General features: G+C 45.4%; 1 protein-coding gene across 2 annotated transcripts in view; it reads right to left on the bottom strand.

Annotated features, from left to right (window-relative positions):
- The window catches only part of MIER2 (MIER family member 2), a 311,956-nt gene that overhangs the window by 185,449 nt on the left and 104,560 nt on the right, over positions 1 to 21,947 (bottom strand). For both annotated transcript variants that reach the window (XM_069648110.1, XM_069648116.1), the window contains exons 5-6: positions 9,978 to 10,101; positions 509 to 600 (exon numbers count right to left, since the gene is read on the bottom strand). In XM_069648110.1, coding sequence (XP_069504211.1) covers positions 509 to 600; positions 9,978 to 10,101 — 216 coding nt within the window. The remainder of the gene's footprint in view (positions 1 to 508; positions 601 to 9,977; positions 10,102 to 21,947) is intronic.

Here is a 21,947-nt window from a genome sequence, read left to right as displayed (position 1 = left end):
ACTGCTGCCACCAACTTGTCCATTTAGCACACCTACATTAACCAGAAACCCTTTGAGTGTTAGTCTAGGGTAAAACAAAAAGTGTACCCCATTGTACTGCATTGTAAGATGCATCGTACAATGATTAAAAGTTACCACAAGTAATAACACGTTACAAAATTAGTAACAAAGTCGCAAGACTAAAGGAAACAATGTTTCCCAGCCTGAAGAACATGTCAGTTTCCCCATAACAGATGAGCAAAAGACAGTGTAGTGAAGCTTAAGACTTCACTGCAAAAGGTACAGGTCAGGATCAAAAATAAAAGAAAAAGGTTTGGGAGGTCCATACAAGTGGAAGGAAAGATGCAGTAAAGACAAATCTTTCCTACCAAACATCATAAACAGTAATCATGGCATTGAGACCCACATATGAATGGCCTTTGTTATCACTGCAGGGACACTGCTTGGTGGTATATATTACCGCACAGGTCTCAGAGTATAGCAGAGAAGAGGATTCTGGACTTCTCACCTTCTTATACTCGTTGGATGGAAGAGAATCATCAGATGAAGCAGTGGAGGCAGCTGAGGAGGTATCCTTGTCTTCATCTACCAGGTAATTGGCTATTAGGAAAGACATGAAGTGAATTATTCTCAGATAAGGTCATCATGGGGAGTGAATCCCCCTCACACAACAGTACAAGTTTTCACGGTCACCTCAACTCCAAGAGTTGGTATTTGACATGGATGTCCTGCCCAACAAATTAAGGATCTCTTTCATGATGGCAGGAGATATACTTCTCTTCCCCAGGGCCTATTCAGTAACAATTTGAAACATTGCTATTCACCTCACAGTTGGTTATCTCATGAACAGCCTCAAATAACCATACTTCCATCAACCTTCGGTCTCACGTTATACACCAGAGGCATGCATACGTTCATTTCACATTTCTCAGATAAACAACAACCACATATTGCGAGGGCCTCGCCACTATCTCTCAAAATCGGTCAAAGGAAAGGTTTCACCATCAAGGATATCATTCATAACCAATGAATTACTAACTATTTAAAAGAATATGTATGGTGCGAGAGGGGTTCCGGTGGATTTCCTCAGCACTGCATTCAATGTGTGAGAAAGACCCATCCACAATTAAGCAAGAGTGTTGCCCTCAAGTCTGTCTACCCGACTACCCTAGAAGAAATCTGGCAGCGGTAAAACTCTCAGGAAGGAAGCAGGATGATTGATGCTACAGTTTAACACTTTATAAAATTTGCAAGGGACTTTTTTTTTTTTTTTTTTAAAACAGCTCTCAGGTAAGAGCATTCTATCCAACCGAATGGTGGAACAGTGCGTCATCCAAAAGTAAAGACTAGACTCTCCAATGGTAACTGTAGCAAAGTAGTCAGGCTTAGGGTGCACTACAATAACCTTGACCTCCTTGCAATAGGAACCCAACCTTTGGTATAAGGCTGTACTATACAGGTTGGTAGTGTGGCTGAGCAGCCAGGCCTATCTCAAGAGGGGTCAATGTGAGCTGTATGGGAGTTACAAAGAGATTAACAGTGACTAGTATTCAAATAAACACGTACACACAAGTTTTCTTGAATAAACAATTATTAATTTATCAGTGGGAACACAATGACCAACACAGCCAGGAAGGCTACCAAAGTTCAGGATATATTTTAGCAAGACAGGCCCTAGCCTAGGCCGAGAAGGCAGTCTTATACTCCAAGGTGGAAAACAGTAGCAACACTCAATGATACAATGTATATCATAGGCAGTAGTGCACTATATAGATTGAAAATCACTAATTTATCAGGGGAGTCACTAACATTCCAAGGCTTGGTGGAGAACTCCAGAGTCCAGATATGTACCTTGCAGAGTCACTTATGGGTTAAAAGTAACCCATAGGTATATACCGGTCAAAGTCTGTAGGCTGACCTGCAGTTAGGATGAAAAGCAAGAGAAGTCTCAGTTCCTTCCCACATGTACCTAGAAGAATGCAAGCAACCCCAGGGGACACCAGTGAAGACCTAATTTTAAATAATCGGACATGTGGTTCAAGGCTCAGAAGCCAACGAAAATGGGGACCCGAGGCTTGAGTAGCTTTAATAACCTGCCAAACCAGGGCGCAGAGGTAAGTGTTTACATATTGGTTACTGAAAACACTTATGGAAAGCAGAACAACCTGGTAAGTAAACGCTTCTTTCTTTACAGGACAAATTGTAGGAACCAGTTACACAGGGAATTGGCAATGGCTCTAGGATGACAGAGGAACTTGCACACTACAGAAACTGGCAGCTTAGCAGGCAAACATGGATGGCACACTGCTGGTGTACATTTTTATTTATATGCCAAATCACCTTCACATGTAAGAGACCAGCACTTTTGCTGGAATTGGGGATTCTTTTTCTATGTTCTTAAGTGAGTGGGAACCTTTTCCTCCACCCATCCTTTCCTATAACGTTTTGTCATCTACATTTTATTATTGCAGCCCACAGTACTTTCTGTGCAGTGTTGATGGGTTGCCCCATGGGCTTCCCTTTTTATTTTCTCTCAACTTACTGTTAGGGAGATTTATCATGTGTATGCTTCTTCCCCCATCATAGTAAGAACCCCAGCACTTTACGCTAGACCTTTTTCTGAAAACCTTAATGAGTGGACCTTTTTTCCACTCATTCATTCCTATTCATTGTATTTTACCTGTCCTGTGGAGTCTATTTTCCTCCATAACTCTTCAAAGCATCTGTATTTTAATATTGTTGCACACAGCTCCTCATTGGCACTGTAGTGGGGGGTCCTTAGGGTCCTCCTTTGAGATTCTTTTCGTTATACTAGAGTAACTACAGTGCTTAGTATCACTACTAAAACTTTATAGTCTGAAGCATTGGCACACACCACCTTATGTGGAGTGCCAAAGGGATACCTAGTATCTCCCCTCTCTCTGCTCCTGTGACCTTGTAGTCACAGACAAACTCCCAGTTATGGCTGGTGGCAGTGGACGTGTCCTACCTACTATTGTGTGATTTTTCTACCGCAGGCTATGTCCATAGCCCCGGTAGTGCACAATAGGAGCACCCGAGTACTAACTTGGGGCCTTTCTTCTTTTTTCACCATTACTAGTGTGGTTGTACTTTGTCAGCCTTTCTTCTACCATCCTGGGAGGGCAGCCCTTTTACCACCATTCTGGGAGGGGGAGACTGGGGTGTGTGTTTTTCCTTTGGCAGGAATTCTTGGGTGTCCCCGCCTAGGCTCCAGAGTGTCTGGGCAGGCAGGAAGTGGGTTAGGAGTATTCCACCCCCACTGTCCTTTGTCTGCCAGAGTACCTGAATGGGACCAGTCTCTGTAAGATATTAAACTGAAAGGTGGCAAATGTAAAACGGCATTGCAAACCTGCAATGGGTCATGACAAACTCTGTGCACATCCGAAAGTCTTCAATAATTGATGCTAACTGAAATTGGTCCTAACCCGGCTGAGGGAGATCTGGGGTGAATTGTGAGTCACCCAAGAAAGAATATTCTAGGAACACTGTGAAAGAGGATCTCAGCCCTGAAGAGGGGGATCCAAAGAGACGATTGTTGTATTAAAGGGATCTGAGCCTGGCTGAGGGAGAGGGATCCAGGGTGAATAGTGAACCATCTGAATCGAGTACTTGTAAGCAGAAAATAACTTTGTTCATTTGTCATATCAGGCACTCTGCATGAAGAGACTTGGGTACAGAAGGCCCTTCTGCTAATGATTGAACTGTATCCTCGTGCTAAAGAAGCCAGATATTGTGCTACGCTCGAGTGAACCGCCTTGTCCCGTGCTGAAAATGTGGGAAAGGGAGGCCAACGGCCTGAACATCCTGACATATCATTTTTGTGAACACCTGACTCATTTTCATAAACACTACCCCACACTATTTGTATTTAAAGGTAAGGATTGGCAATACGTTTTTTAGTATAAGCCCCTTTATTTTGACAAGACAACACTAGGACTGCGTTATTATTATGTGATGGTCGTAGCTTGCTCTCATCTGTAGATTTAGGATTAGACAGGTGTTTATCAAACCCTTGTTGAAGTTCAATAAACACCCTTGAACTGTGGTCACTTGTGTCGGTCTTACTGTTGATACCATGCCTTCCTTACATTACCTTCTTGGGTTATTTTGGAGAAGACAGTATTCAAGGGAGAATCTATGGTTGCATAGTTCTTTATGCAATTTATATAATATTCTGAGAGTCCTAGGAAGGCTCTTACTTGTGTTTTGCGTAGTAGGAGTGGCCCAGTCTTGTACAGCTTGTACTTTGCTATGCAAGGGCCTCATCTCACCTCCTCCTACCTCATGCCCATGGTAGACCACTTTACACTGTTCAACTTGACATTTACTTACTTTGATGGTCAGATTGGCCTGTTTAATAGCCTGCAACACTTCTCCCAAGTGGGGCAGAATACTGCTATGTCATCCTCCAGCTATGCCATGCAGAAGTTCTCCAACCCATTCAAACATGATTCACTGTTCTCTGAAAAGTGGCAGGTGCATTTTTCAGACCAAAGGTTATGACCTTACATGTATACAGGCCTTGTGGCGTAGAAAAAACTGTCTTTCCCTTGGCATGGTCAGTCATGGCAATCTGCCAATAATCACGTGTCCAGTCAAATGTACTGAGGAATCTAGCTATACCCAGCTTATCCACCTGTTTATCAGTCCTTGGCAAACAATGGGAATCAGTTTTTGTAACTGAATCCAAGGCCCTACAGTCCATGCAGAAACTTTGTTCTTTGGTTCCTGCTGTTGGTACTAGTACAACTGGAATTGTCCATGGACTGTGGAGCGTGAAAGTATCTTATTGACCTCTTCCCTAGATGGGATTCCTCGCATGATTTGACATTCTGTAGCCCCTGCTTTTCACAGGGACACTGTCAACAGTGTCAATGTCATGTTGACCCCCAGGGGGTAAAGCCAAGTGTCAGTGGGAACAGAGGGGCAAACTGACTTAACAGAGACTTGCACTCCTGCTGCAGTGTCAGATTAGAAGAGTTTAACTCCTTCTATAGACCCATCTGAAGGGTGTCCTTTTAGAAGATCTGGGAGAGGCTCACTCTCCACTTCTTCTTGATCAGAAGCTAGAAGCAAATCTCCAATCTCTTGTCTAGGGACATAGGCTTTCAGTCGGTTGGTGTGAAAGACCTTAGAGGCCTACTTGGGTTGCCCAAGTACACCAGATAATTGACCTCTCCAAGCTTGGCTACAATCTTGAAGGGTCCTGTCCACTTGTCCTGGAAAACTCTTTATTGGGACCATATCTAGAACTAGTTGGTCTGGAGTAAACTCGACCATGTTAGCCTTCTGTTCGTGCCAATGCTTTACCAGCCTTCATGTGTTCTGAAGCCTCAGCCATGTGTGCCATCATCTGTCTGAGGCCTAGCACATAGTCAGTAATTTGTACTGGCTTTAAGGGAGGAGCACTCTCCAGCCTTAACCAGGGCCAAATGGCCCTTTCTTAGCCCACTAAAGCTTGAGGAACCTCTCTGTAAGCAAAAAGAAGGCATGGCAGGTGAAGGTCTCACTTTCTTCTAAAGGGTTCCTGTAAAGCACCCATCATGCTCTTCATGGTTCTGTTAAACCTTTCCACCAACACACTGGTTTGGGGATGGTAGGATAGTGAGAATGTGTAGGTGACCCCACATGTTTTCCACATGGCTTGCATATAGTGCAACATACAATTTGACCCGTTATACAATTTGACCCCGTCAGATACTACCTCCTTAAAAAACCTACTCTGGTAACTATACCAAGTAAAGCCTTAGCAAGTGCCTGGGCTCTAACAGATCTCATAGGTATAGCCTCAGGATATCTAGTGGATTGGTCCCCAACAACTAGGATTAACTGGTTGCCCGAGGAGGTTGGAGGGTCTGGGGGACCAACAATGTCAATCCATACCATCTCAAAAGGGACTCCCACAACTGGGAGGGGCACTAAAGGTGCAACATTCTTAGTTCCACTCTTGCCAGACAATTGGCAAGTGTTACAGCTTCTGCAATGCTTTTCTACTTCTGCATGTTAGGACATTTTTTCTGAAGTCCAACTAAGGGCTTAGTAAAACCATTAAACGGAGGCAGTATAATACTCCACTCTTAGTATACGGCTGTACCACCCGAGTTCATGGTAGCGTAGGCTGAGCAGCCAGACTTATCTTAGGAGGGAGAGAGGGCTATACAATCAGTACAAATGAAATTGTAATACAAATGGTCCAAAGAAGCACAGAACCACTATGTATTGTAAAGATACATGGGTTATTTAAATACAAGTAGGCCCAGATAAATAGTGTGGAAATAAGTACTATCACAGATCATATTGGCATGGGCTGGGCCAGGATAGACTTGTGAATGATGGCAGATGCCGCGCATGCACGCATTAGCGGCGCCATAATCAGGATGGGACCGCGAATGTCGACATGTGCAGCGCCTGGATGGAGTTGTGATGGTTGGCATATGCCGCACCCGGGTGAGTTGTGGTTGCTGGCACGTGCCGCACTTAGATGGAGTTGCGAATGTTGGCATTTGCCCAAGTAACCAACCCACTAACAGTTTCACCCCTCTGCATACACCACTCAAATTCTAACCAAACACAACCACAAACCTTTAACACAACAATCCGCACAAACTTCACTACACTGCAACAACAAAACAAACCACCAGATTGCACAACAGCACACAACTACTACCGACCGGAAAACACCCCAAGCCCAGCCAACGGAGTTACCGGGTTGAGGCTGCCAACAGCACATCACTGCTCCCGTGCACTTTTCCAGCTTACCTCCACTAACTCACCCCCGCCTCCCTTTTATTTCCAGAACCGCCAGAGCGCCAGGGGACCACTCCAGTGGTGATAGTGCACGGTACAAATATCCTTTAACATTATAAACACATTATAGAACAACACAACACTATGCTTGAAGGTACACAGACCAAAGCATATATTTGGAACACCTAACGGGAGTTCTAGGGAAAGCAAAACCAATCGTTCATTTTAGATTACTTTCAGTAATACCAGGGTGGTAGACCCTATCTGTTGTACCATGACGCTCAGCAAGAAATCACATAGTCATATCAACTGGACAATATACTTTTCTGATCTAGTGAAACACAGATTCTAGGAACAGTATAAACCTATAACTCGGATTCAGAATAACACAGTTATTCTACGGGAGTCGGACGTTGGGGTGTAACATTACAGTTGATTTTCAGTTCACAGACTAAGGGAAGCAATAACTAACTATAAACTTTTTACAGGAGCTATAAGCAACTTAAGGCAGGTATAAACCTAAGACTGTTTTTGTGTCTGTCTAAAACAGACCAGGAAAAGCAAAACCCAGTGTTACATTTTATGAATGACAGTTATTCTAGGTAGGTAAAACCTAATGCAGACATATTCTGGACAGGCTAACAGCAAGTCAGTGAAAGCTCGACCCAGATGGGGAAACTCAAACATTTATCCTAACAGGAATAGTGAAGTGAAAACAACAGCATTGCTTTTGGGAAGAGGCACAACCTATTCACAGCTGAGTAATATAATCTTACATCTACTTTCTGTTAGAATGGCGAAACAGTTTCGAAGGAAAGAAAGATGTTACTTATACTTTTCAGAATAGCAGAACATTTCTAAGGTAAATAATAACCTTACATATTCTTTTTGGAATGCACAAGATAACTTTTGTAGCTGCTCACTCTCAGAGTTACAGTTACCAGCCAACTTCTTATTCAAGTTAGTAACTTTTAAACACGTACTCTCTTTTCTAGGCAAAAGGCCCAATCCTCAGAAGTCTTTCCCTTATTCTTGGAGCCTGTGTGTTCTCAGTGGCAGAAGGGGAGTCACTAGGGTCTAGTGCCCAACAGGCAGGTCAGGATAGGTTCTTAAGTAGCAAATGTCAGAGTTCCTAAGAAAGACTGTTCAAACAGCTGAGCTTTTTACTTTACAGTTAGTTGAGGGTCCTGGGGCTTCATAGAAGAAACCACAGGAGGATTCCAGCAGGGGCCTGGGTGCACTGGATGAGAGGACTCCCAATCACAGAAACACCCCAAAACTAAACAGGAATCACAAGAGACTTAAGGTAAGTAAATACCCAAGCCAGCACAGTACCTCAGCACAGAAGAAGATTTTGTAGCAGGACGACTTCAGGATCTACAGCCAAAAACCTGGTCAGTGGATTCCTTGTCATGGTGACTGAAAACAGGACCTTGGAAGGGACTTTGCAGCCGGCATCAACGGTGAAGGCTCTAGGCAAGGTTTTCCTCGCAGCTGGATTCGGGGCCTTTTCAGGAGCACAGAATAAGACAGAATATCGCTGGTCGGATTCTCGTCGTTACAAAGGTCCAGCACTCTGGTGAAGGGACCTTTCGGACTAAAATCGCGTCTCTGAAGCTCCAGCAGGATGCCCACGAAGTTTCAGCGAGATTCAGAATTCGGAAGACTGTGCACTGCACAATGGCTTGAGGTCCCAATGGCGTGCAGCTCCGCAAGGTCGCAGCACGGCGTGGGATGGCTCAAAATGCAGGTCTTCTTGGGTCTAGTGGGTCTCACCAGGCTCTGGGTCGGGGTCGTCATTTACGGAGTCCCCATGGCGATTGGAAAGAATGGCTACAGCAGGCTCCGGTTACACAGCCGGTTCTCCGGCCAATGGAAATCATCTCAGTCGCTTTTCCTTTATCATCTTCTTCGGTTTTGGTTCCAGTGGTCGACTACCTCTTCAGGTTCCAGGTTCGGACACTTATGCAGAAACTCAGCCAATCAAACAGCCTTGCAACATTCAAACTTGGGGGTGGGGGGTTGGCAATCCTTCCAGGACAGCCAGCCTTCCAGTTTGAACTAGAATCGCGCACTCAGGCTGGAAGACACAGGGCTACAGAGTTCTGGACGCCTCCTGCACTTCCTGCCTACACAGACACTCTGGAGCCTGGGTGGGGAGTCCACAGGACTCTCACCAAAGATAAAAATTACACAAAGTAATTCTGCCCTGGATGTCAGGGGAAGGAACAAGAATGGACAAGGAACACTAAAATGGCGAAAAAACAAGACCGGGCCATTTGGTAAAATGAACACGCATAGGTGCCTTTTCGAGAGCTGTGCACACAGCCCGCGGTTAAGGTACACCAAATGAATAAAAAGTTTCACTGCCACCACCCATTAAAAGGTAAGTTTGTCCTTGTAACATAATTGTTACAGTTTTAGAGTGAACAGGTGGGGTGTGTTGGTTTCACCAAATAAAATGTAAAAGGGATCCAAAGATCCTTTCTACCCTTGGGAACTGTAGTTCTCACAAGGTTAGCCTGAGACAATTAAAAGGGGAGACCCTAGGGCAACCCAGCAACAATAGGCATGTATTATCAAAAAGTTGTCAAAGCGGATAACTTTTAAAAGACACTATGGAGAGCCTTAAAAATTACACCCATAAAAAGAGTAACAGATTAGGTGAGTGTGGGAAAAGGTTCCCACTCAGAGGTATAACGAAAAAGAATCCATCTGTAAAAGCTAAATGTTCTGGGGTCCACACATGTCAGAAAGATTTATCATTACTATGAAAATCTTACCTAACAGCCTTATACTAAGAGTGGAGTTGTGTACTGTCTCAGTTCAATGGTTTTACTAAGCCAACTGTCCTAACGCCAGTTGCACCTTTAAGTCTGCTTCTCAGAATCTCTCAGAGTAGGTTCTAAAAAACCCTTTTAATAATCTTCGTGCTCTACTATGGAATTCTCAGTCTGAAGTTTTCCACTGAGAGAGCTCTCCGCGGGTCATACAAGTGAGCGATTTAGTTAAAAATGCACTCAAACAATTAGGCCCAGACTTTGGAAGAAGAATGAAGGGGAATCAGGGGGCAAGTGGAGGAATAGACAGCACCATTACTGCATCATGAGTTTTTCATGATATGAACACTAAATTATTGGCAATACAATTACTCATTACCAAAAAATTATTAAATATAGGCCATCTTAAAGTAAACCAGGATATCTTACAGCCAGTAGTGCTGGCGAAGAGGTCGGAAGCCGCATGGGAAGTCACAGATGGGGTCAACTCATCTGCTGATGACTGCGTCTCCTCCTCCTCTTCTCCTGAAAGCAAATCCTTTGCGATTTGTTCCTAGGAACACAAAAGTGAGAAAAATACATTGTAATTAACCAGTTTACTTTTAAACTAAATCCCACAAATACAATAGTAACACATTTACAAAGGGTACTTTACAATAATATAGGGATTTGTTCTACTCGCAATCAAATAGTGTACTCCTACAGCGTATTGGAATTCAAATACACAGTTCTGTTTCACATATTGTCCGGAAATGATCCAGGTATGGGGTTTTGGTCTTACTACTGTGAGGGGTCAGAAATGTGAGATGGACCAGTAGATACAGTTTTCCCACAAGTAGCCATTTTATTAAATAGCGGTGAGATCAACGCCTCGCTGTCCCCAACATAATGAGGATTTCCCTACCTGTTGAACTAAGACTAAAAGGAAAACACTCTAATATCCAAAGGTATCTGTCCCTCACACTTGTACATACAACAAGATTATATGGCCATTAAAACTCAACAAAACAGTTATATATTCAAACAAACTTTGAAACCATGTATCATTGTAAACAGGGTCGGATTCCCCCTTCTCCAGGATTAATTCAAGATTTTCTAAACCAAATTTCAAATCAAAAAAGTTCTTTCAATAGCCAAGTGTTGCTACAAATATAACACAAAGTTCTTTTCACTCCAAAAGTCTTTCACTTGGAAAAGCAGCGGAGACGATTTCCAGCGACCGGGGAGCCTGCTGTGTAAACTGAGCCTGCCAGGGACTCCCAAAAATAACGACCGCAACCAAGAGTCTGGTGAGACTTCCTAGACTCACGAAGACTTGCATTTTGAGCCATCCCACGCAGCAACCTTGCGGGGCTGCAATACACCAATAACCTGGGACCTCGAGCCAGTATGCGGTTGTTAGGCAAGATTGTGTGCAGTACCCTTTGGGTACAGCAACCTTGACCTCCTGGCAATAGGAACCCAACCTTTGGTATATGTCTGTACTATACAGGTTGGTAGTGTGGCTGAGCATCCAGGCTTATCTCAAGAGCAGTAGTGCTTATCTCAATGTGAGCAGTAGTGTTCTTACACAGAGGTCTACGGTGACAAGTAATCAAATAAACTCTTACAGTCAAGGTTTTTTGATTAAACAATTATTCATTTATTTAACAGACAGTTGAATTAAGCCTTCTTCAGAAGGGAGCAATATAACAGTAACACACAAATACACTACAAAATATACACTCGTTTCTCTAAATCAGCAAGTACCCATTTGGGATGGCACACAGATTATTCCTACACCCTGAGGTGACTGAAATAACGAGGACACTTGACATTAATATATCACTGGCACATTTAGAGCAATACTGAGATTGGTGTCAAAGAAAAGGTTCAAGAATAAAATAATAGGTACACAAATATTCTTAAGCAGGCAAGTACCTTTGAATCCTCAATGCAAAGTAAACTAACCCTTTCCTGGAGGAAAGGTAAAACACAAAGTCAGAGGGAAGAAGAGTCTTTCAGGGAGCCAGGCCAGTCCATGTTAATTGAACAAGAGTCTAGGTGTACTGGAACACTTCTTGCAGGTAAATAAAAGTCTTGCACCATGTTTTAGAAGTCTGATTAGAAAAAGTAGAATCAAAGTAGGGCCACAAGCTGGGAGGCTTGTGAGGTGCAAAAGCTGCAAGCAACTCTGCAAAAGCAATTAAGACAAGTCTCAACGGAGAACAAGTAAGGCTACACAACAAGAGGTAAGTCCCCTTAGTTTTACAGTACCTTTGGTTAGAAGAAATTTTTCCAGCTGGCTTCTGTTCCTGTGCAGCTCTGCAGATGCTGTTGTTCCTGGGCCTCAGTCGTGGGGACATTCATGCACTGCAATGGGACAGTCATCAGCAAAGGGCAAACTTCATTTCAGTGGCACTTCGCGGTTTCAGCTCCTTGCCACTCAGAAGATTGCACCACTGTGGTTCTCGGCTACCAATCTGGACGTTCCTCGCATATGGGGTCCAGCATTCTTTTGAGGTGGCTCAGGCTTGGTCAGTCCTGCTTCCTGGGAGTTCAGAAGATCTTCCAGGAACTCTGGTCCGAGTTAAAAGCGATGCACTCAATCTGATGTTCCTCTCCCTGGCACTTCGGTTCCAGCAGCAGCAGCAGAAGTACAGCCAGCTCAGAGAGGATGTCCAGACGAGTTCACTTTGGGGTTGATTGGTCCCACCAACGCAAGGGGAGAAGTCGTCCTTGCAAGGCTTCTCTAGTCTAGGCGAATTCGGAGCTTCAGCACAACAGCAGAGCTTCACCAGGCAAACCAACGGTCCAGGAGTTGCAGCAGTCGTCTCTTCCAAGCTGTTCTTCGGATTCCTTCGTACAGTGGTCAACTCTGCCTTCCAAGTCAAAAAGCCTTGCCTTTTATGCAGGTTTCTCCCATTCATTCCAGCCTAGCTGTCAATCACACAGTAGGGTGGCTGTCCTCCAAGGACAGCCAGCCAGCAAATCACCTTTGGGTGCATTTCTGTAGCCAAGTGGATTAAGCACAGGGAGTTTCGGGCACCTCCTTCACTTGCTGCCCCCGCCAGACATTCTGGAGCCAGAGGATGGGCTTCACTTGTGAATCCCGCCAAGGATAAAACGAACAAAGACCAAACCTGGTTTGGCACGCAGAGTAAATCTAAAGAAGAACCTTTCCATCAAGAAATGGCAAAAAAAGAAGACCGGGCCCAAATGGGCACCCATGGGTGCTTTACTGCAGCTGCGAACGTAGCCCGCGGTAAAAACACACAAAGGGATTGGCCACCAGGGGGTGCACGGTGTGAGCTCCATTACACTCGGTCCCTAAGGAAGGATTGAGCTCCCACCTTCACGACCCCCCCCCCCCCCCCGAGATTCAAAACTGGCATGCTGTCAGCTGAGGACCCCCCTCCCCTCAAGTTGACCGAAAACCTGATCGAAATCGGCCTCTGCAAACCCGAGAAATTGTCTTTTAAGAGGACGCCGCGCAGAGCGGCTCCGAGGCCTCCTCGCAGGGACCTGCGCAACAATTGAAGGCAGACCCTGAGTCGGAGGAACGAGGAAGGCTCGAAAGGACCCGATACCCTGTGGGGACGTTCATATTCCCAGCGACGTTCCTTGCTGCAAGAGAGACGTAGCAATCTGGGTCGAGTTGGTGGAGCTTCGGAGGAGCGGTGTCGGACTGGGCCCTGGGACAACGCCTGGAGCTGGGCGATGGTAGGCCCCTACTCCCCTCCCCACCCACCCACCCGGTGAACAGCACGCGGTGCGCTATCACACAGCGCACGCATTAAGCGTCCATCGCTTAATACCGCGGAACACGCGGCAGCAGTACGTACCTCCCCCACCTCTTCCTCCCCCCCAGGAGCGGAGGCACAGAGGACTTTCACGGCACAAGGCCGCGCTCACAGAGCTCTCGTCCTGCATTCCCTGATCGAACCGCCGGCCCCTCTCCTGCCGGCCGCGTGGACCCAGTCGGGGGGTTTCCCTCCCTACCCTCCCGTATGAGTAACGATCCAACTCCTCAGGGAGCCTACAGGCGCGGGGCCTAGGACCCCAGCCCAGAAAGAAATACGCGCTCTGGATCCCCCAGAAGACCACACGGTCAACCAAGATACGCTTTCCAGAAGCGTACACAGCAGCCCACTTTCACAGCCTACCAAGATGAGCTGGGTGACAAATTAAGGAGCACACAGTATCGAAGGAGAGAATGTTTTATGCCACCCCCACTAACACCATCTGCAACTGGCAAGCAACACGGTCTCCATACACGGGCCTACCCAGTCTGGAACAAGGAGCCGAGAAGGTACGAACCTTTACCCCTGAACCTCGCACAACAAGAAAACACCCCCAAAGCATCGTCAGACCTGAAAACTAATTAGAAAGACCCCCGGGTAACCCATACATGTTAATATGCTATGCATACCCTGGGCATACCAACAAACACACCAAGGACACCTCGCCTAACGAACTAGTCAAGACCACCGCCATCAGAGTGCAGAGGGTTGGGCCCCCGAATCAGGGGCGTGTGCCTCCTCTGCCCCCAACCACAATTCCGCGAGAACCAATGGACATAAGAGAGAAACTAGCACCGTTCTCCTACGCCTCGACTCCCGCCGAGAACCGTGATCCTAGCATGGCGAACCAAAACACTCCGGTGAGTGAATCAGCAGCTACCAAAGGGGACATTGCCGCCTTGTTGGGCGAAATAAAAAATATGGATGCCAGCATTGGCTCCAAAATAGACAAGATCACCCAACGCCTAGACACCATGGAGGAGAGGCTGGAAGGGGAGAGGCTGGAAGGGGTCGATAACAATCAAGCGTCCATAGACACCCTCGAAGCACAGCTCAATCAACGGATGACCGAACTGGAACAGCGTGAAGAAAACTTCAAACTCAAGCTTGATGACTTGGAAAACCAGGAGAGACGGAACAACCTGAGAATTTTCGGAATCCCAGAACGAGATGGGGAGACAGAGAGTGATCTGAAGAACACCTTGCATGATATCATTAATCACTGACGACGTGGTTGATGAACCCAAAACGGAGAGGATACACAGAGCCGGAGTGTCCCCAGGCGGACCAAGATCTGTCCTTGCTCGATTTCATCGCTTTCAGGATAAAACCAGGATCTTCGAGAAAGGGAGAGGTAGCTATTCAATTGCCTTCCAAGGCTCCCAAATATCGATATATCAAGATCTATCATCCATGACCTTGGTACTCTGACGCATGTGCGGACCCCTCACCAAACATCTGAAAGAAAAGAACATAACATAGGTGGCGATACCCCTTCTCCCTCTCCTTCGAATACAATGGAAACAAAATCAAGCTGAGCTCAGAGAGGGAGATCAAGGCGTGTATCTCCGACCTCCTTGGACCACGCACAGAGGAACACGAGCGGGGAGACCCATGCCGAGAAGAAAGAGGATGGCGTATACAGGGCCCCAGAAGGAAACATGTCAAGGGATGGAGGAAATTCCAGAGAGGCAACACCCCTCCAGGGGGAGAGACCTGACAAACTGAAGCACCGGTAAGATGACATATTTCATTACACACGTTAATGACCCGAACTGGGAAAGGAGGAACAGGCACAAAAGAGAATCGGGGCATGTAAACGAGGGGGGGGGGGAGCGAAAGGGGGCTCAATCAAGACTATGATGTTACAATAATCATGGGGACATGCAGTAACGGTCCCCAAAGGTGGTTCGATGCAGGACCTGTGTCTTTACCTGGGTTTACACGGACGCTGTCAATTTGGGAAGGGTGGGGGGTGAGGGGGGGGCTGGGCAGACAAGAACTGGGCAAAGGATCTAGCAATATTGGCAATACATCAGATTACTCAAGACGACGTGGGTCCTTATGTACACTATATCCACTCGACATGGGTCACAAACCTGCAACCAAAAAGCCCTGATAATGGCACCAATTGAAGAAAAGAAGGGTAGAGAGTCCCTTAGGATAGGAACACTTAACGTGAAAGGACTGAACTCACTGAGCAAGAGATCACTAGTGGCGAGGGAATTCCGTAGATCTCAAATTGACATTCTTCTCCTACAAGAGACAAAGTTTGCCAAGGGGAAGAAAGATCTATACTCAGGAAAAGAGGGGGAAAGGAATTCTGGGGTTCCGGCCAACTCAGGAAGGGAGGGGTGGGAATCACGATCAAGAAAGTAATCAATTTAGAAGTAGACAAGACCTTGTCTGATATAAGTGGGCGTGCCCTCCTGATATCTGGGAAAATCACAAAGGTAAAAGTAACAATTGCGGTAATATACTCTCCCAATGCAGGGCAAGCCAAGTTTCTAGAAAAGACAATATGCAAAATAATGTTAGAAGCATCTGGCCAAGTTGTTCTCAAAGGGGACTTTAACCAATGGGCAGACCCGACCAGAGACTGGGAACCAGGCAATCCGAGGCAAGAAACCAAACAAGAAGTGATCGCACTGAGCTATCCGACATAATGGAGGTATATGACCTACAAGACGTGTGGAGAATCAAACATCCTAATGAAAGCGGCTATACATTCTACTCCAATCCGCACAAAACATTCACCCAAATCGATTACTTATATCTTACCAGGGATCTCCTCGATACCACGACGCTATCGGAAATAATTCCGATAACATGGTCAGACCATGACATGGTCGTGTTAGATATACGATGGGCAGACTTACCCGTCTTGTGGGGTTGGGGGGGTCAAGGGGGGGGGGGGGGGGGGAGAGTGGCGATGTATCGAACGCCTATGGAAAGATGCAGTCTTCAAAATTGAAACTGAAATTGAGGAATATTTCAAATTAAATAACAACGGTGAAGTCTCCAAGCAAACGATATGGGAGGCGGGTAAGGCCACCTGGAGAGGTATCCTGATACGTGCAGGATCTACCAAGAAGAGAGAGAGAGAGAGAAAGATCATAGAGCACAGACTTAGATCTGAAATATGCCAATTGTAAAGCGACAACAGGGGACACCGAGGCATGGACCGCAACAGCATAAACATAGCACAACGTAAAAGGGAAGAACTAAGACTATTGGAACACAAACAAATTGTGCGCAAACACAGATTCCTTAAACAGAAATTTTACGAGAAAGGGGACAAGGCCGATGCACTATTGGCGGCCAGACTCAGAGAGCAAAGGGCAGAGCGGAAAGTTAAAGAGATAATTGAAGAAAATCCTACGACCCACCCGCACCCACCATACCATCCCAGAGAGTTTTGCCAACTTCTACGAGACGATATACCCCCCCGTAAGTGACCCCCGGACAATCAGACACAGATCACTACCTCTCCTTAATAGATATGCCCAAAATATCGCACTCAGAAACCGAGCTTCTAGAATCTCCGATATCTGAACCTGAGGTCCAAGAGGCAATTAAAAGGCTAACGATAGGCAAATCCCCCGGAGAGGACGGTTATACCGCTGGGTTTTATAAAACCTTCAGCGCTCAGCTAACACCATTTTTGACAGAGCTCTTTAATGAGATATTAGAAACAGGGACAGCCCCTGACTCCTTTACGAAGGCGCTCATAACAGTGATCCCAAAGGAAGGAAGGAATCCCAAACATTGCGGATCATACCGCCCAATCTCCTTACTCAATCTAGATGCCAAAATCTATACCAGGGTATTAGCCACCCGACTGGAGGTAATGATCCCCCACCTCATACATAATGACCAAGTCGGATTTATATTGGATAGGCAAGGGGCTGACACCATGCGCAAAACTCTCCATCTCATCCACTCATCACTAGAAGTACCGGGTGACCCGGCCCTATTGTCGATAGACGCAGAAAAGGCCTTTGATAGAGTAGAGTGGGAATTCCTGAGGGCAGTCCTCCGCAAGGTGGGGATAGGGCCGCGATTTAGGAAGGGAATACGGGCGATATACACATCCCCAAAGGCATCTATTTCTGTTAATGGGGAATACTCCAGATGGTTTGAAATGGAACTTGGAACCAGACAGGGATGTCCCCTCTCTGCAATTCCTTTTGCGCTCTCCCTAGAACCTCTAGCCCAAAATATACGATCCGATTCTAGAATAGAAGGCATACGATTGGGAACGAAAGAATACAAGATAGCGTTCTATGCTGACAACATACTTTTACACATAACCAACCCCTCTGTATCTGTCCCTCACGCTCTAAGAATATGGCCAACTCTCTGGGTTCAAAGTGAACAAAACTAAATCAATACTGTTCCCTCTACAAGGAACGAAAGAGGAAAATTAAACCAAGTGTTTGCCCGTAGGCCTCAAACTCGAGCACTCCGCGCTGAAATACTTGTGCATCCAGATCACTAAAAACTTAACGGAACTATACGAAGCTAACTTTCCTCCCCTCCTCCAGAGTTTCTCGGCGGATCTGAAAAGGTGGAACAAGCTCACGATTTCGTGGTTAGGACCGATTAACGCCATCAAAATGGTATGCCTCCCCCGATTCCTGTACCCTTTTCAGATGTTACCCATCGAGATACTAAATGCATTCTTTCAGGAAGCCAAAAAACGTATGCTCAGGTTCCTCTGGCAAGGGAAGAAGGCGAGGATCGCATACGATACTCTGACGCTCCCCAAAGACAAAGGAGGAGTAGGTCTCCCTGACCTGCGAACATATTATAAAGTCTCACAACTACGTATCCTTATCCTACACTTACGCGACCACAAACACCTCCAATGAGGCCATATGGATAATCATTACTTCTCGCCGGCCACAGTATCAGAATGGCTATGGACCGCTCAAAAGAATCCAATGGAAAATTAGGGGCCACCCGATACGGAGTACCATTTGGAACATCTAAGCAAAGCAATGAGTAAGATCACCACTTGGCCATCCCCACTCAGCCACCTATGGTTCCCTGGCATAAACGACCACATACCTGACATAGAAAGATTCCAATCCTGGTACGAGGCGGGCCTGGAAAGGGTGGGGCAATTGCGGAAAAAAGACAATTTCATCTCTCTCCCGGAACTAACTGAAGCCCTAGGGATAGGCTCATTATACACCTTCCAATAAATCCAGATAAAAGGAGTTCTGACAAAGCCTGCATGGAAGGTTAAGTTGCAAAGAGATCTCACCCCATTCGAACAACTCCTGGACTCAAAATCTGAAATGAAGGGTCTGATATCTGTAATGTACAAAGAGCTTATCGAAGCGGGAGGTGGGTCCACGGAACATCTCAGGAGCAGATGGGAAAGAGACTTCGGAGAGGAGATAGACCCCAACCAGTGGGAAACAATGTGCAAAACCGCATCCAAAACATCCATATCTAGTAAATATAAATTACATGCCATTAAACTCCTACATAGATGGCAATACGACCCACTCAAACTGTCTAGAATGTTTCAGACACTGAGCCCGAGATGCTGGCGAGACTGTGGAGAGGTAGCCGACTATTGGCATATGTGGTGGAGCTGCCCACACATAAAGGTATTCTGGGAGGAAGTCCTGGGATGGATTAAGGAAATAGACGGCATACAAAGGGACACTGATCCACTTCTGATTCGGTTCGGGCTGGAAAAAGACGAGGATGAATGGACTAGACTAAAGGGTCTGGCCCCACACCTACTACTCGCAGCCTGTGGAATGTTGGTAACAAAATGGAAATCCAAAACGGTCCCAAGTAAAACGGAATGGATCAATTTGTCAACCAACATCTACATAATGGAAATGATCACAGCCTCCCTACATAATAAAGCGTCGCAATGTGAGACCCTATGGTCAGACTTTCGAGGTAAACACCTTTCAGAGACCGCGGACTCCCAACCCGAGGACACTACAAGATGCTAATACAAATCAGGAATCCCAAAACTCTTACTAAGAGACAGTTATAACCCAAGAATCAAGGAAATCCCACAGTAGTGGGCTTAAAATTACTCACTGCAAACAAGTCGAGAAAGAAAGATGCCGCAATGATGTCTGCCCAACCAAAGGGGGGGGGGGGCGGGTGGGTCTCGGGGTTATGTTATACTGACTGTTACAACTAAAGAACGGAAACGAATACAACTATGACCTAATGTATAATGAGATTTAAACTTTGTTCTTTTGATGTAACCATATGCTAATAAAGTTGTACCAAGTGAAATGTATACATTTTTGTTTAAAACCAATAAAACCAAATTTAAAAAAAATAAAAAATAAAACACACAATGGTAGTAAAAAGTAAACCACTGCCACCAGCCATTAATTGTAGAAGTGGTAACATAAAAATGTTACATGTGAAACTAGACAAAGGGGATACTAAGTAACCCCTCCGGCACCCTATGGTAGGATAATGTGTGCTGGGTCTAGAAAGTTACAAAAATGTAAATAAAATCAATTTCTCTTCACTGCTCTTGGAAACAGTTAATCCAAGAGAAGGTATATAAACCTTTGGGAAATCTGGAAGACTTCCCTGTTCACTGCATTGTAGGTGCTGTGTGCCACAATGTAAAAGATGATGCCTATGGAGTTTGTCAGACTCCACAACCAAAAGAAACACAGAGTTCAAATCAATAAAAAATACATGAGAGAGTGGGAAAAAGGGTCTCACTCTCTCCAGGTTAAAAATGAAAGGCCCGAAAGTCCAGCCAAAGTGCTGTGGGTCTCTAAGGTAGAAGGGAATTGGCACATTTCTGAGAAGTCTCCCTAATACTCGTCCCGCCCAGACTAAGGTACAGGAGGATTTAATCCACCCTTGGATGAATCTCCTTACTCCAGTCGGTCAAACTTTCTGGAGAAAGCATCAGCATTTTGGTGATTACACCCTGACCTGTGTTCCATGGTGAAATCAAATCCCTGAAGGCTGATTAACCATCTTAATAATTTAGGATTTTCCCCCTTTATTTGCATTAACCCTCTCAAGGGTTGGTGGTCTGTTTGAATTATAAAAGTAGATCCATACAAGTATGGTCTAAACCTCTTCAAAGACCACCCAATAGCAAAACATTCACGTCCTATGGTTGCCCACCTTGTCTCAGGGTCCTTCTGTTTCCTACTGATGAAGCAGATAGGGTGTTCCCGGCCTTTCTCATTCAGCTGACTCAGAACTGCACCTATACCTGTATTGGAAGCATACGTTTGTACAATAAAAGATTGGTTGTAGTCAGGAGCTCTTAAGACTGGAGCTTGTTACGGAGAATTCTCATAATTGTGCCAATTCCCTTCACCTTAGAGACCCCCAGCAACTTTGCTGGATTTTGAGGACTTCATTTTTTTCCCCCACGCTTGTATTTTGATGTGTGTTTTACTCTTGTGTTCTTTGATTATGGAGTTTTAAGATAACTCCATAGGCATCTTTTCATGTGTGTTACACAGCACCCTCAGTGCACTGACACAGGGATGTCTTTTTAGACTTCCCAAAGGTTTAAATAGCTTCTCTGGGATAAACTACTGTTTCCCAGAGAACGTCTTTTAAATTCCAAGACCCAGCACACACCATCCTCCTATAGAGCGCTGGAGGGGTTACCTAGTATCCCCTGTGTATAGAAACTCATGTAGCAGTCAAATGCTACCCTTTTCTATTGAAATGGCTGGTGACAGTGGTTTTACAACAGACTACCATGATTTTTCCCGACCACGAACAGCTTGTACTGTAATATACCATGGACACCATTTTGAAAGCTTCAAGACTCAATTTTAGATAGAAACGACCAAAAACCCCAATGAAACAGCCTGCCTGCGAAAGCTGCAGCTGGCCCCCGCTCACTGCGCGCAAAGAGCGATGCACTCCCCCTGCGCCTCCACCCCATGGCAGATCCGCTGAAGGCCCGTTCTCACGAGCAACCAGACATGAACGAGTATCAGAACAAACACTATCATTTACCTTCCGCAATACATCACTGTCCCCGAAGTGACCTGACTCGTGGTTCAAGTCTGGAAAATAACAGGAACCATCCCGATTGAACAGGCCTAAAACTGACATCTAACCCCTAACATTTGAAAATATATGGTTTCAATAACCTTCCTACATGAACCCCTGCCCACATTCCCCAGATGAGGTATTGACTACATACCATTACCCACCGATTCATAGAGTTGTTTGTAAATTATAATACGGGTGTTGGGAAGGGATGAAGCTTATAAAGTTGATGAAGCCAGAGTAACCTCAGTCCATTGCAAAATACCATGTGCTTTGAAGACTTAATGAAAGGGCTTGACCTATTGCTAACTAATGATTGTTGCTAGTGTACAAAGGAAGGCGAAAAAGCATTACTAAGAGTACTTGTGTGTAATATAGTGAAACGTGTTTAAGGTGTAAGTTAATGAGCCTTGGAGATAGGTATTCAACCCTGTACTAACATATCATAAAGTAATTCCTCACCACATCTAACAGAACAGAACGACGAGGCAGACACCCAGACTTATGACACCCGGTCAGAAGGTCAAAGGTAATAGTGCACTGATTTATTGGTGAAGCTTCACATTGCATGTTGTTTCGCCGG

Source organism: Ambystoma mexicanum, chromosome 1p, assembly GCF_040938575.1.
Source record: "Ambystoma mexicanum isolate Mex_15411 chromosome 1p, UKY_AmexF1_1, whole genome shotgun sequence".
Taxonomy (NCBI): domain Eukaryota; kingdom Metazoa; phylum Chordata; class Amphibia; order Caudata; family Ambystomatidae; genus Ambystoma; species Ambystoma mexicanum.
This window is presented reverse-complemented; position numbering and strand designations above follow the sequence as displayed.